The following is a 14,236-nucleotide window of genomic DNA, read 5'->3' as shown; positions in this document are numbered from 1 at the left end:
GACAAAATCTAGATCTGGGTTCCTTACTGGGTTTTGGACTTGAAGAGGATAATTTTCATTTTCTATAGTCCAATGTGCTGGGAAAGTGACTTCAGACCATTTCAGGGTTCTGGGTACCTGAACTGTGGATCTAACGTCTGGGGTTTGGATAAGAGTGGTTTCTCCTGCCTTTCTCTTATCTACTTCCTGGATGGACATGTTCGTCCTCATGCACTTATAATACACTCTGTATGTAAGAGCAAGTTGTCTGGTGCCATGTAACACTAGGGTTCCATGGGTTTTGATGTTGAGGGTGAGGACCTTCAAAATGTGAAGGTCGTCAAGTGCTACAGTGAGGTTTGGGAAACAGTCAAAGTGGACTGGTCCATTGCTCAAACTAGATTCAATGGTGCCTAGAAGACTGTCGTGAAATCTAATCAAACGAGTGTCTCTAAGGGCCATGAGGATTGAGTTGTTCAACCCTTCTCTGATCAATGGTTTTACTCCTACTTGGACAAGTCCTATGTGGAGGAATTTATGATCTTTTTCCCTGTGAGCTTTCACGGCTACAGGGGATAACAAGTAGCATGTTTCATACTCCTTGTTGATGCTGTAGATTTGTTCTATAGTCCTAACATGGTAGTCTGTTCTGAAAGACTTTTTCAAGGACCATGAAGATGACTTATAGACCTGGGTTGTGGGAACTTTGGATATGTTCCAATTTCCTAACTTCTGATCTAGATCTGAAAGTTGGTACGACTCCGAGTTGATTGTTCCATCTTCTTGTGGAATCTCAGGGAAGGATGTACTGCCAGATCTAATGCTGGTGGATGAGTCACTCCTTCTAAACATCCTATTTATCATCCTGGATTAAAAGCCTAAGAAATCAATTACAACCTAGACTACCTTTATCTTCCAATTTCTGGATCTAACCTTAGATCTGAAACAGGGAGTGTATTGACGCCTTCTGTCAATAGTTACCTACTGACTGCCACTCGGACGCCTTCTGTGGTACCTGCTACTACTGACCGCAGCTTTTTCCCTATTATTGGTGTATACGAACCTTTCCGCACATTATCCCTCAACAACGCCTCAACGCCTTCCTGGCTAACGGTAACAGGGGATTCTCGTTTGGTCTCGGTTCACACTCAACCTCGGTACTTTAGACTTACTGGGTAACAGATGGACACAAAACTGGACTTACTCCTAGACTTACTGGATAACATGCTCTCACAGAACCTAGCTTAGTACACATCTGCAACAAACTGTGGGGATAGAAACAAAGACAAGAAGGAAAAGATAACTGGGAAGCAAAGGATTAGCTTAAACAGGTAATCACAAGATAATAAACAGTTTGAATGAACGGGAGGCTTAGCCTACCACCAAAAGAAAGAACAGTAAACACTGACTAAGATGAAGTAGTAGATGAAGAATGCAACATATGGGAGTGGAAGTGCTATCAGAAAATAGATGTAAATCAAAATAATGTTTGTTAGAGATAACATACTTCAAAGTAATGTATAACCACAAAATAATGGATAACTATGGCGGTTGAACCGGCCAACTTGATTATCTTTCAAAATAATTACAGTAACTTACAAACACTTACGATTGGCCACAAATGGCTCTGATACCAAATAGGGTTAAGCTACAAACAAAGGGTGCCGTTGAGAGGGCCATGCAAGAAAATGGTAAGACCATGTGGCAAGTCACATCCTACCCAGCAAGATACACTCTTGATGCATATGATCCAACGGTCCCAGGTGTTAATTGTGGTTTGGATCCAAGCATTAATAGTGAGGAGGATGAAGGACAAAGGTCAACCACTAGACCTCCCACCTGGGGTTATTTGATGCTTAATACTTAACTACTTGAGAAGGTATATCATATATTCGGTGGTTACATATAACGGATAAATGTTCTTCTTCCTTTTTATTTTTATTTTTTGAGAAACATGTCCTTATTCATAATTACCCCTTATTGAATTCAAGGTTTTTCATTTGTTTCTAGGTCCATTCCTCTCATCTTTTCCATTTTTTTTCAAGAATATCATGCATTTATGAGGTTAAGGGTGTGATATATGGTTTTAAAACTGGACTGAACGGTTTAACTAGAAACCGAATATATATAGGACCAGTCCAATTAAATTAGTAGTTCAATTGTCAAAATTGCTAGTTCAGCCGATAAAAATAAAAAACCGGACCCATTTTCGATTCATTGATCGTTCCAATATTTAAAACCTTGGTGTGACCACTTATGTATAAAATGGTAAGGATAGATTTTCCCAATTACATTTACAAATAATTAAAGGTGAGAAGTTTTAAGAATGACAAAAATAAGGGATGAAATTGAATCAATTGACTTGATAAAAAAAAAAAGAAACTCATTTATGTTCATTTCTTAATAAACAAATCAAGCTTTAGCCTTTGTTTTAAACAAACAAGCCAAGCCCAAACAAACATAATTGTTCATTAACAAACTCATAAGCAATAGTGTTTTATACAAAACAAGTTGAATTTAAGATTTTATGGGCTTGATACATAAACCCATTACTCATATTTGAATATAGACATGGCCCACTACTTGACAATTTACCCAAAGTCCAAATAACTCAATCACTCTAAAGCATTTGCATCAACTCATATAAAAATTTGTGTATATTTTAGCTTAAGAACCTTTTAAAATATATATATATATTCACTTTTCAAAATACCCCACATCAAATCATCTATTTTACGTTACATTTCATTAAAATACTATTTCTTTACCAATTTCTTTTTATTATTATCTCAAACCACATCCCTCTCTTCCTCATGGGGTAAAATAAAAAATTATTAAAATAGGAATTTACAAAGCTACAATAACTGTATGTATTTAGACGGTTATTGTAGTAACAAAATAAATATACACATTTATAGATTACTTAATGTGAGTACTTTTAGGCTTAAATGTGTAAACTTGAAAAAAATTTCTATTATACATACTCTAATGTGAGTGCTCTAATCATCATCATTTTCTTCTTCTTTTCTTCCTTAAATAAATAAATAAAAATAAAAATAAAAAACTCTTCCTATCTAACTTAACTACATATTACGGGTGTGCAAAGGTGTTGATATTTTTTTAAAGAAATTAAAAGGTGTCAGTTAAAAAGTATTTAAAAATGTCACTTATAATAGTTTCTAGATTGGGGGGGGGGGGGGGATTTTGAAGAGAAACCCTTCAAACTCCTCTTACATCTTTTTATTGGATATGAATCTTGAAAATATAACCATTGGATTGCATGTCATTATTATATCCTCTATGCTTGCAAGATTTTAAGAAAATAAAATATCAATATCTATGTCATCAATCAAATGTTTAAATTTCAAGTTTTTGTGGTCTAAAATTATGTATACAAAATAAATTTATTGATTGAATAGTGAATAACATCTAATTTGATTAAAATTTGACATGCATATTAAGAATATAAAGAGCATATAATCCAACAATGGTTAAATTTTTAAAATTCACATTCAATTAAAATATATATATATATATATATATAAGAAGAATTTGGAGAAAAACCTTGTCCTTCTAGGGTACACCATCTCACTTAAACACGTTGGTGTAATTTATAGTTGAAATAGGGAACTTTCATTCAAGATACCTTCTTCAAAAATACTAGAAAGTGTCACTTAAATTAGAAAGTTCTTAGAGCACTAGCATCAGGTGTGCCAAATGCCAAATATTTGACATTTGGCACACCAAACATTGCTCTATATCTTAATTAAAATATTAATAACTTTTGTGCATGCAATAAGTTATATATATATATATATATATATATTTTTTTTTACAATTATCCAAAATGTGATTTTATTTGTAGAAAAATTATAATAAATATTTTTTAATCCCACTTTATTTAATTTTTTTAGACAAATTAAATTAAATTCATTATTTTATATAATAGTAACACTTCTTATATATTTATATATATATATAAGCATTTTTTAAGAATTTTGAAACACCCTAAAACAGTATGCCAAAATAAGCTGGTACAAAAATATTACATTCTACTAGACAAACCAAAACAGGGTCCAGAGTGGAATTAATAACATTATTTTTTTCCATTCTCTGCCCTTTATGGTAGATGAATGTTTTATAGTACCTTTAATGTTTGCAAGTCGTGGGTTCTAGTTAGCTCAACTGGTAAAGTCTCTGATGGTTGTATAAGAGATCTGGGGTTCAATCCCCACCTACACCAAAAACTAATTGATGTCTTGGTCTGATGATAAAGAGATATCATCAGGAGTGAATGCTATAAGTTGAAACTCTCTCTCAAAAAAAAAAAAAAATGTTTGCAAGCCAATTCACTCATGTTTGGCTTATACAATTTATTACTATAAAATTTATGGATATACCCAAAAAAAAAAAAAAAATCAGTGTCCAAAAAAAAAAAAAAAAAAAACACAATGAGGAAAAATAAAAAGATAAGTAAGACTATTAAATATCAATTAACTACAACCATATCCCGAAAAACTAAAACCGAAACAAATCCTGATATTTTTTTTTAATCCAATTAAATAATATAAAAAGAGGCACTCAGATTCAGGAAAAAAAACAAAAAAACAAAAAAACCATTTCCTCTTTTATTTTCCACTTGCTTTTTTCCATCCTCCCCAAAATCATCCCAACCAAACATACAATAACAGTTGCTTTAAAGCATTCTTACCAAGAATGCTAAAAACCAAATTTAACCACCAACACACAAAAATACCCACTACATTAAAGCTTTCAAATGCCAAAAATTTTGACACTCAACTACAATAAGCTATTATCTATAACAGCTAATGTTAAACTTTTTTTTTTTATTCCAACAGTCTCTTTTTCTCTCTCTTTCTCTTTTTTATTTTTCTCTTCTTTCTTCTCTCTCCTCTCTCACTTCCCTCTTCTCTCTTTTCCATGGCTTCTGTTTCTCCTTGTTTCACAACTTAAGCTCCTCCTTCCAAGGCTGAACCTCCATGGGCAATCTCCACAAGCATGCCACCACTCACCACCACCTTCACTATGGGAATCTCAAGGCCGAACTCTCTCTTCTCTCAAACTCTTTCTATTTTCCTTCTCTCTCTCTCTCTTTTTTTTTTTTTTTTTTTGGCTCCTTATTTGATCAGTGGGTTTGGGAATTGAAAAAATAGATATTTTGTATTTGGATTTGGTTGTTAAGGTTTGAAAATAAGGGATTAGTTTTGATTTTGTGTTTGACTTCAAAGTGGGTTTGAGTTTGTGATTTGATTTTGGGTTTGTGATTTGGTTTTGGGTTTGTTTTTGTTTGTGACTTTGGTGGTTTGGGGTTGAGGATGTGGGTGGTGGCAATTGTGGCAGTAGGTGTGGGTGGTGGCGGCTGGTGGTAGTGGGTGTGGACAGCAGCTGGGGTTGAGTTTTGCAGTGGGTTTCGGTGGTGGCTGTGGCAATGGGTGTGGGTGGTGGTGGCTAGTGGTAGTGGGTTGGGTTGGGTTGGATTTTGCAATGGGTTTCAATTTGTTTCACAATGGCTTTCGATGGATTTCAGTGTGTTTTGCAATGGGTTTCGGTGGGCAGTGGCAGTGGGTTGGGTTTCTGATGGTGGTGGTGGCTTGGGTTTTCTGATGATGGCGGTGGTTGGTGGTGGCCAAGAGTGGTGGCTTGGGTGTTTCTGTTTGGGAGAAGAGATACACAAAGAAAGAGAAAGGAAGAGATGCAGAGAATAAAAAAGAATCAAAAAAGAATAAAGAAATTATATTTTAATGAAATGGTAAAAAAATATAAAACCTTTGATGCTAAGGTATATTATAAAGTTGGATGTTAAAATAAATAAAGTATTGTTTTGAGATGCTAAACACTATATTTTTTTAGCATTCTTGATGTGAATGCTCTAAGTACCTTTTGGGTAAAGGGATGGAACCAAGATTTTAAATTAGGGGACGAGAGCTTAAGTAAAAGAATAATCATGAAAATTAAAATAAACATCCATTTAGTATTAATAAACTATCAATAAATATAAAGAAAAAATCATTGTTTCGTAATACATTACAATGCAAGAATATATATATATATACACACACATATATATTGTTTTCTTTTTTGGGATTGATTGAAATTTGAATAGCTTTAGGAAATAAATTTTTTTCAGTAAATATACTTGGTTAGAGAGAGAGAGAAAAAGAGAGAGGCACAACACAGGAAGAGAAAAGTGGACATTTCATCGTAACTTTAACAGTTGCTTTAGTTTTTTTAGGAAATCAAATGTTTGGTATAGCCAAGTTACGAAACCTTGGATAGAGAGAGAGATATGAACGTGTTTTGATTCTTCTCTCATATCTTGTTTTATTCATATATTATTGCTATTGCTTTGTAACTTTCTTAATCAATTTGGACAATTTTCCAAACTATAATTCCAACATTAGAAAGCTAGGTTCTTGGGTTTTGATTTGGGAATTGAGTTGATGTTTTGTGAAACGATGTCGTAATGTTTGACTAAGTTTTGTGTTTTTTTTTTTTTTTTTGGGTGAAATGAGGTCATTTGGAGAAGCCAGCTCTTGAATTTTTAAAAGGTGGTTTAAGAGCTGATTCCCACCCCCCCCCCCCCTTAAAAAAAAATAAAAAAAAAAAAAAAGTCAGCAATCCTATGTGCCACTTAATAGCAAAAATTAACTGAGGGGTGGGAATTGCTAACGGAACCAAACTTCAGAATGTAAAATCAAATTTCTGAGACGTTGGGGTGTAAAATCCAAAGAACCTCAAACCTCAAGAGTGTACTTTACAATTTACCCTATATTATTATAACCTCTAGTAGGTAAGTATATGGACACATATTTCCGATTAGTATGTAAGTGGCCACATATTTCCAATTTCTTATGAATACATCCTATAATTACTGAAGAAAAATTAAGCGAGTAAAACTCACACACACTAAGCAACAATGATAAATTTTTTTTTTTTTATAATTTTTTTAAGGATGGAAGAACCATATTGGAAATTTCATGTCAAATAAGATCAAGGACAATGTGACCTTAATTCTTCAATTAAGTATTCAAATCAGAGTAAGATGACCCCACTTCTTCAACAGCTCTCTTTGCCATCTCCTCAAGTACCATGGCTCTGCCTCTCATTTCCTCTGTTTCTTCACCCACCATAATTCGCTTCACTGCCCTCTCAATTGCGTCCCACTTGATACTATCTCCCACCACTCTTATCCATTGTCGAACACCAACATCAACCCCAATTTTCAGAACCTGAGTTACTAACTTCTCATTGTAAAATTGCTCTGCACTCAAAGGCCATGTGACCATGGGCACCCCTGCAGTCACTCCTTCCAGGGTCAAATTCCACCCACAAAGAGTCACAAATCCTCCAACTGCTTCATGGCCAAGAATCAACACTTAGGGTGCCCAACCTCTTAGAATTAGTCTCTTGCCTTCATTCTTTTCTCAAATCCTTTAGGCAACCAATATTCCTCTTCTTTTTCATTTTTCCCTTTCTTCACAACCCAAATGAATTGTTGTTCAGAAGCCTCAAGACCCATTGCAACCTCCATGAGCTGAGAATCACTAAAGTTTGCTATACTGCCAAAACATAAGTAAATGATAGAATTGGGTTTCTTTGTACCAAGCCACTTCAAAAATTCATGTTCATCAATGGTGGCTTCCTTTCCCCTCTGAGCTTTATCTTCAGCATCCTTGTTGCATAGTGAAACTGGACCTATTTGCCATGCCTTTCTTCCCATAACCTTCTTGTAATGCTTTGCATAAGCCGGCTCAAGTTCATAGAAGCTATTAATAACCACCCCATCGCTTCTCAAATCTGATTCCATAACTTCTTTCAACCACTTGTAAAAGTCCACTTCAACTTCATGCTTAATGAAGTCAGGAAGTTGCATCCTTGTCAACTTTATCTCCCCCAGAAAATTAAGAATGACAAAAGGTTCAGAATCAGATGAAACTTTCTTGTGAGGTTTATATAGTCTCAAACTCTGGTCAACAGAGGAAAAAAAAAAAAAAAAAACCCTGATCCCATGGAAAACAAGCCTTGGAATACCAAATTTAGCAACAATATCAGTTGACCATGGAAAGAACATGTCGGCAACAAGGCAACTAGGTTGGAAATCTTGTAGTAGTTGCTCGAGTGGTCGTTGGAGCATCTTAGCGGCTTTGAAAAAATTCTGAACCATTTCTTGGGAATCCACTATTGAGTCAATATTCTCACATCCTTCGGGCAGACCAGCCTCTACAGCTGGAAAATTAATGATTTGGATATCAATGTTGATGCTACGAGTTTTGGAGAATGAAGCCACATTCCTAGGAGTAGTGACAAAGGTTGCCTTCACACTTCTTGATGCGAATAGCTTTGCCATGTCCATGGTTGGTATCAGGTGGCCATGGGCCATGAAAGGGAAGAAGAATATGTGAAGCTGACGACTTTCGCTAGCCATTACAGTGTTTGTAATTATGAGAAATTTGTAGGACATGAACATGAACACATGAGTATTAAGTAGTCCACAAGATTTCTCTTTGTATGGTGCTGAATGCAACGTGCATTAATGATGAATGATTATCATTCCTAGTGCCCACGTGCGTTCTTGGACACTCATATCCACAAACTTGTTTGTCCCATGTTGACCATAATTTACTGGACACAACTAGTAATGCTTGTCAAGCTAACGCGTGTGGTTCCACTATGAAACCCATTGGGTTGGGTTAATGTATTAGTACTAGAATGAAATAATTCTTTGGGTAATGTCAATTTTACACTAGTCTGTACACATAACACCAGTATTTGCCCTAATTCCATCATATTGACAATGCATCTTCCTATAGGAATTGTAATAATAATAACTGGCAGTGGATCAACATCACATGGTCCAATTAAGAAGATTATTTTACCCAAATACTATCCAATTTAAGCATGGTTATTTGTTTCAATTACAAAGTTCTTATTACTCTGATTTGATTTGAGTTTAGCCAGCACATCAAAACCATCATCTACAACATCAAAAATTGACTCACACATTTAATAAAAAGAGTGATACAAGAGATACTACAAATCTCATTACATTTATTATCTTTAGTAACACGTTAGTTTATATGTTTGCATATAGTTTTCCCATTTTTAGGTGTTTGTTTGCATGTAAAATATTATCAAACTTATAAAATATTTTTTATTGTCCGTAAAATCCTTTATTAAAAGCTATAAAACATTTTACCTTTAAAATTTTGGTAAAACAAACCGTGGCTTCCCCCCATCCTATCCGGTGGCTTCTCCTTGCCCTATGTGCTCTAGTGGCTAGTGCTAGTGGGCTTGGTAGTCGAAGCAATCGTTCTAGTGACCAATGTCAGCATTTCAATCAACATACACTGTTTCAGTGACTGGTATCGAAGGACAAATAACCAGAGACACTATTCCAACAATCGGTATTGGCAGTCCGATCACCAAACCTTAGGCACCAGCATCTCAAGTGGCTGAGCCACCGTTTTTGGTAGTTTTCTTAAAAGATTTTACTTCCCACCGGATAGATGTTTGTTTGTGTGAGCGACTGTGACCCCAGCCCGTCAATTTTTTCTCAAACTGGGCCTAACCTATGCAAACGGATGGGATCGTGATGCTCAAAATGTCGAATTCACAATAAAATGTACTTTCCCCTAAATCGGGGGTTTTACATGGAGTCGCCACTTATTTAATTTGAATGGAAAAATAAGAAAACCTTCTCTATAAAAAATGCTTCTGTTTTATTATTATATATGAAAATTTACATCAATTTTGTAACAAAAATTTACAATACTTTTTTAGTCCTAGATATAATCTAAGAAAGTAAATTACATTGCTTTATTTCCTAATTACAATCTAAAAAATGTAAAATTGCATATACAAGAGCCTAGTCTAGAACCTTTGATCTTTGTTCGGAGGCTAATTTACGAGATGGGAAGGGATTAAGCACCCATCTCGCCTAGTAAAACCGGTCTCCTAGGTTAAGGTGGCCAATATCATGTCATGTCAAACAAATACAAACAATATATGATATAAACATGTTAATTTGCAAGAATTGTAAACAAATATGTGTTGGGGAATTTAACATAAAGAGAAACAAAATGTGAAATCTATTAGATAACAATGTAAATGTAAACAAAGTATGAAAGTAATGGCATGTTCATCCAAGAAATTAATGTAAACAAGGAATTCCTAGCCTAGACATGTACATCTAAACATGTTATGAAAAGTAAATAACTTAGAAGTGTTCATCCAAGCATGTGAAGGAAAATAGAGAATTGTCATGCTATTTGTCATCATCCACAGAGAATTGTCATGTGAAGGAAAACAAGGAATTGTCATGCTATTTCTATAGACATGTTCATCTAGAGAAAATCAAAATATTTAGACATGTTCATTTAAGCATTTAAAAAAAGTAAAACAACTACCTAGACATGTTCATCTAAGCACTCAAGAAAAAGTAGTACATTAGCCTAGAAGTGTTCATCTAAGCATGTGAAAGGAATAGCAATGAGATAGATAGGCATGTTCATCCAAACATATCATGAAAGAAATAAATAATGACTTGGAAGAATTTATTTAAGCATGTGCAGAAACTTAAAAAAATATAATTAACTACTTACCAGCATAGAGCATAAATTAAAGGGGGAAGTGATCACTTAAAGGGCTAGGGAGAGAGTAAGGAAGTACTAAACTACAACTAAAGTAAGAACAACGGTTGCACAACAGCTTTTCTTTTCTCCTTTCTCCCTAACTCTCCAGAGGGAATGGGGTTCAGAAAATGGAAGAGGTCTTCTCTCATTATAAGGGAAGGGATGGCTTAACTTTAAAGCTAAGTTATTAGCTTTCTTCTAAAGCCAGGGGAGGAGATAAACCTGTTTAAATAAGCTGGAACAGATTTGGTGTTGAACCCTATTTGAATTTTGAAAGGAAGTTGAAGATGATGCTGAACATGTGTTATCTTCTGCACCTGTTTCATATTTGGCTCTAACTTTCTTGTAAAAATTCCAATTGATTCAAGATTGGTGTTTTTAGAAAGGAAATTCAATTCTCTACAACTTTTCCAAAAATATAGAAAACCAAATTTCAACGTTTTCTAGGCCAAAAATACGATTCAAGTTACTGCTGAAAATAGTAACGTTTTTTTTATTATCATTTTTCTGTTTTTTTTTTTTTTTTTTTTTTTTTTTTGGAAAATTTTCATAGAATATATCTGTTTTTCAATCCAACTTATTTTTCAAAAGCTTTCTTCTCAAGCTAAGGGAAGGGATAAGCCAATTAGATAAGCTTGAACAGATTTAATGTTGATCCCCATTTGAAATTTTGAAAGAAAATTGAAGTTTTCACTGAATTTGTGTTATCTTAAGCACCTGTTTCGTATTTTGGTTATAACTTTCTGCTCAAAATTCCAATCGATTCAGGATTGATATTTGCTGAAAGGAAATTCAATTCTTTACAACTTTTCCAGAAATATAGAAAATCAAATTTCAACGTTTTTCTAACCAAAAATGTGATTCAAGTTGCTGCTGAGAATAATAACGTTTTTTTGAGAATTTTTCTATTTTTTTGAACTTTTTCATGGATCATATCTTTTTCGCTCTCTAATTTTATTTTATTTTTTTATTTTTTAAAAGCAGATAAGATGCCATAAAGGAAAACATTTTTTTTATTATTTCTTAAAAAAAAATTGAAGTAAAATGAAATTCAATCAAAAATCACACTTAATTAATTTTAAATTAATTCTTGTGAGAACCAATCAAAATTAAGTGTTTAAAATAGAATGCGATCAAGCTCATCGTGTAAGTGAGGCATGATCATTGAAAATTGTTTGTATGATAACTTTTGATCAGGTGGCCCGATCAAAGCCCATGACATACCATTATGATCGTTAAAGCATCAAGATTTGTTTTGTGTCACAAATCTAAAGATTTACCTGTTGATTAATGCAAGTTATAAAATAGGGTGTCAACAGTTTGCATGTAAAATATGGTCAAACTTATAAAATATTTTTCGTTGACTGTAAAATTCTTTATGAAAAGCTATAAAACGTTTTACCTTTAAAATTTTGGTAAAACAAACAGTTGCTTCCCCCTATCCTATCCGGTGGCTTCCCCTCACCCTATGTGCTCAAGTGACTAGTGCTAGTGGGCCTGATAGTTGAAGCAATCGTTCTAATGATCGGTGTCTGCAGTTCAGTCAACAGGCACCATTCTAGTGATCGGTACTAAAGGTCCAATAACTGAAGACACTATTTTGGCCATCAATGTTGGCAGTCCAGTCACCGAACCTTAGGCCCCAGCGTCTCCAATGGTTGAGCCATCGGTTTTGGTGGTTTTCTTAAAAGATATTATTTGTCATACCAAACACCTGAAAATATTTTACATATATAAAATATTGTACTTCAAAACAAACGAAGTGTAAAAGAAAATTGGAAAAGACACCATGAATTTTACTACAAAATATTTACATACTAATATCATAATAAATGTGATTAGTGTTAGGGTACTTTTTTTTATTACACCTAATTTTATTTAAGTATCACCTATTCACTTTCAAATACACACACCTTATTATATTTAAAGCCCAAGAATACTTATGCTTGACAATATTTGAAAAACCCATGATTCAAGTTCATGGCAAAACAATTTTATCAATGGAATTCAAATCCATAATCAAAGCCCATGATTCAAGTCCATGGCAAAACAATTTTATCAATGGAATTCAAATCCATAATCAAAGTCCATGATTCAAACCCATGGCGATTCATTCATCCTAAGCTCAATTCTCATTAGCAATATCAAAGCCCAATTCTTATTGGCAACATCAAAGTCCAATTCTCATTGACAACATCAAAATCCAATTTTCATTGGCACTACTTCATCAAAAAGAAAATAGTCCAAGATTATCAATGCTTGGCAAAGAAAAAAATATCACATTAAAATGTTACCGTGGCAAAAAAAAAAAAAAAGGACCATGGTAATCATCTTATGAAAAAACTCATTGAGAGCTATCTTGAGGATTATGTTCTTGTATTATAAACCCGTGAAATACATGGACATCATTTGCATTGCGACATCCATAATATACACCTTCAACACTCATGGTAAACATTTAAACCCACAAGATCATCATTTAAGTCATGATGCAATTATTAGAAACCATGAACATTATTTGCAATATAGAATTCATCAAAGTAAATATTATTTACAAAAGTATTTTGAAACTTTTCCTATTGTTTCAAACATTACAACAAATTGCCCAAAGGCCCATTGCAAGTATTTATGAAAAACCCAAAAAAATATTTACTAATAAAAATCCATGAGGAATGAAAACACATGGCAATATCTGCACTCAACCTAGCCCATGAGAGCAAGCCCAAGAAAAAAACACTAGCAGGAGGCAAAGGAGAACAACCCTTTTTCATTCCTAACCAAAAAGAGCAACTAAGGACTCATACAAGGGAACCAAACCTTTGAGAATGGACTAAAGGCTATCCCATCAGTTTTCTGTCACCCTCTACCTGACGTGAACAGTGCCCAAGGGCTGTCATATCAGCTGAAGTCTAAAGAATGATAGCTTCATCATCTTCCTCAAGACAGCACCTCCAGTGGAAGGAGAGCTGAAACCAAATTATTCAAACTCCAACAAATTGATGTTAAAAATACTAAAAAAATGTTCAAAACGTGATTCATGTGCCAAGCCCATGAATCCTAAAAGGGAAAATTTGGGAACATGTGGTTTGGAGGGCATAAAGGGATCTCCAGTGAAACCCCCTGAAGTAGACTAAAACTTAGCACCTGACTTAGGGTGTTAAATCTTACTTCTCAGGGGTCTGAATCTCAGTTGCAGCATTAGGATTCGTGCTTGATACACGCTTCAGATCACAATAATCAAGCTCAGCCCCAAGAATCCTGGCATTTAATGCAAAACGCTCTAAAATCCCATCATTACCCAAAAAAGCAAAACAACCCCTAAAATGGATTTTCCTACATCTTATCAAAAATCTCAAAAAAGCTTGACTCTGATTCATCACCTTTGAGTGGTCATATGTTTTTTGGACCCTTGTCAATAAATGCTTCTCTGATGATAAGAATGCAAAATGTCATATTTTTCTCCCTTAATGTTTAGTCTTTTATATTTATTTGGTGCCTAAATGTACTCATTATTCTTATATTTCAATTTAGGATGCAAATGGAGGTATTAAGTGCAAAACGTAGCTAATTGGGTGATTCTAGATGGCTTTGATATTGCTTTGTAC

General features: G+C 34.1%; 2 protein-coding genes across 4 annotated transcripts in view; both read right to left on the bottom strand.

Moving 5' to 3' along the window:
- The window catches only part of LOC126707394 (scopoletin glucosyltransferase-like), a 29,935-nt gene extending 21,555 nt beyond the window's left edge, over positions 1-8,380 (bottom strand). Inside the window, exon 1 of the mRNA XM_050407011.1 lies at positions 7,412-8,380. Coding sequence (XP_050262968.1) covers positions 7,412-8,380 — 969 coding nt within the window. The remainder of the gene's footprint in view (positions 1-7,411) is intronic.
- Positions 1-14,236, bottom strand: part of LOC126707389 (scopoletin glucosyltransferase-like) — a 98,587-nt gene that overhangs the window by 56,174 nt on the left and 28,177 nt on the right. The gene's annotated exons all lie outside the window — the stretch shown is intronic.

Source organism: Quercus robur, chromosome 11 (assembly GCF_932294415.1).
Source record: "Quercus robur chromosome 11, dhQueRobu3.1, whole genome shotgun sequence".
In the NCBI taxonomy this organism is placed as follows: domain Eukaryota; kingdom Viridiplantae; phylum Streptophyta; class Magnoliopsida; order Fagales; family Fagaceae; genus Quercus; species Quercus robur.
This window is presented reverse-complemented; position numbering and strand designations above follow the sequence as displayed.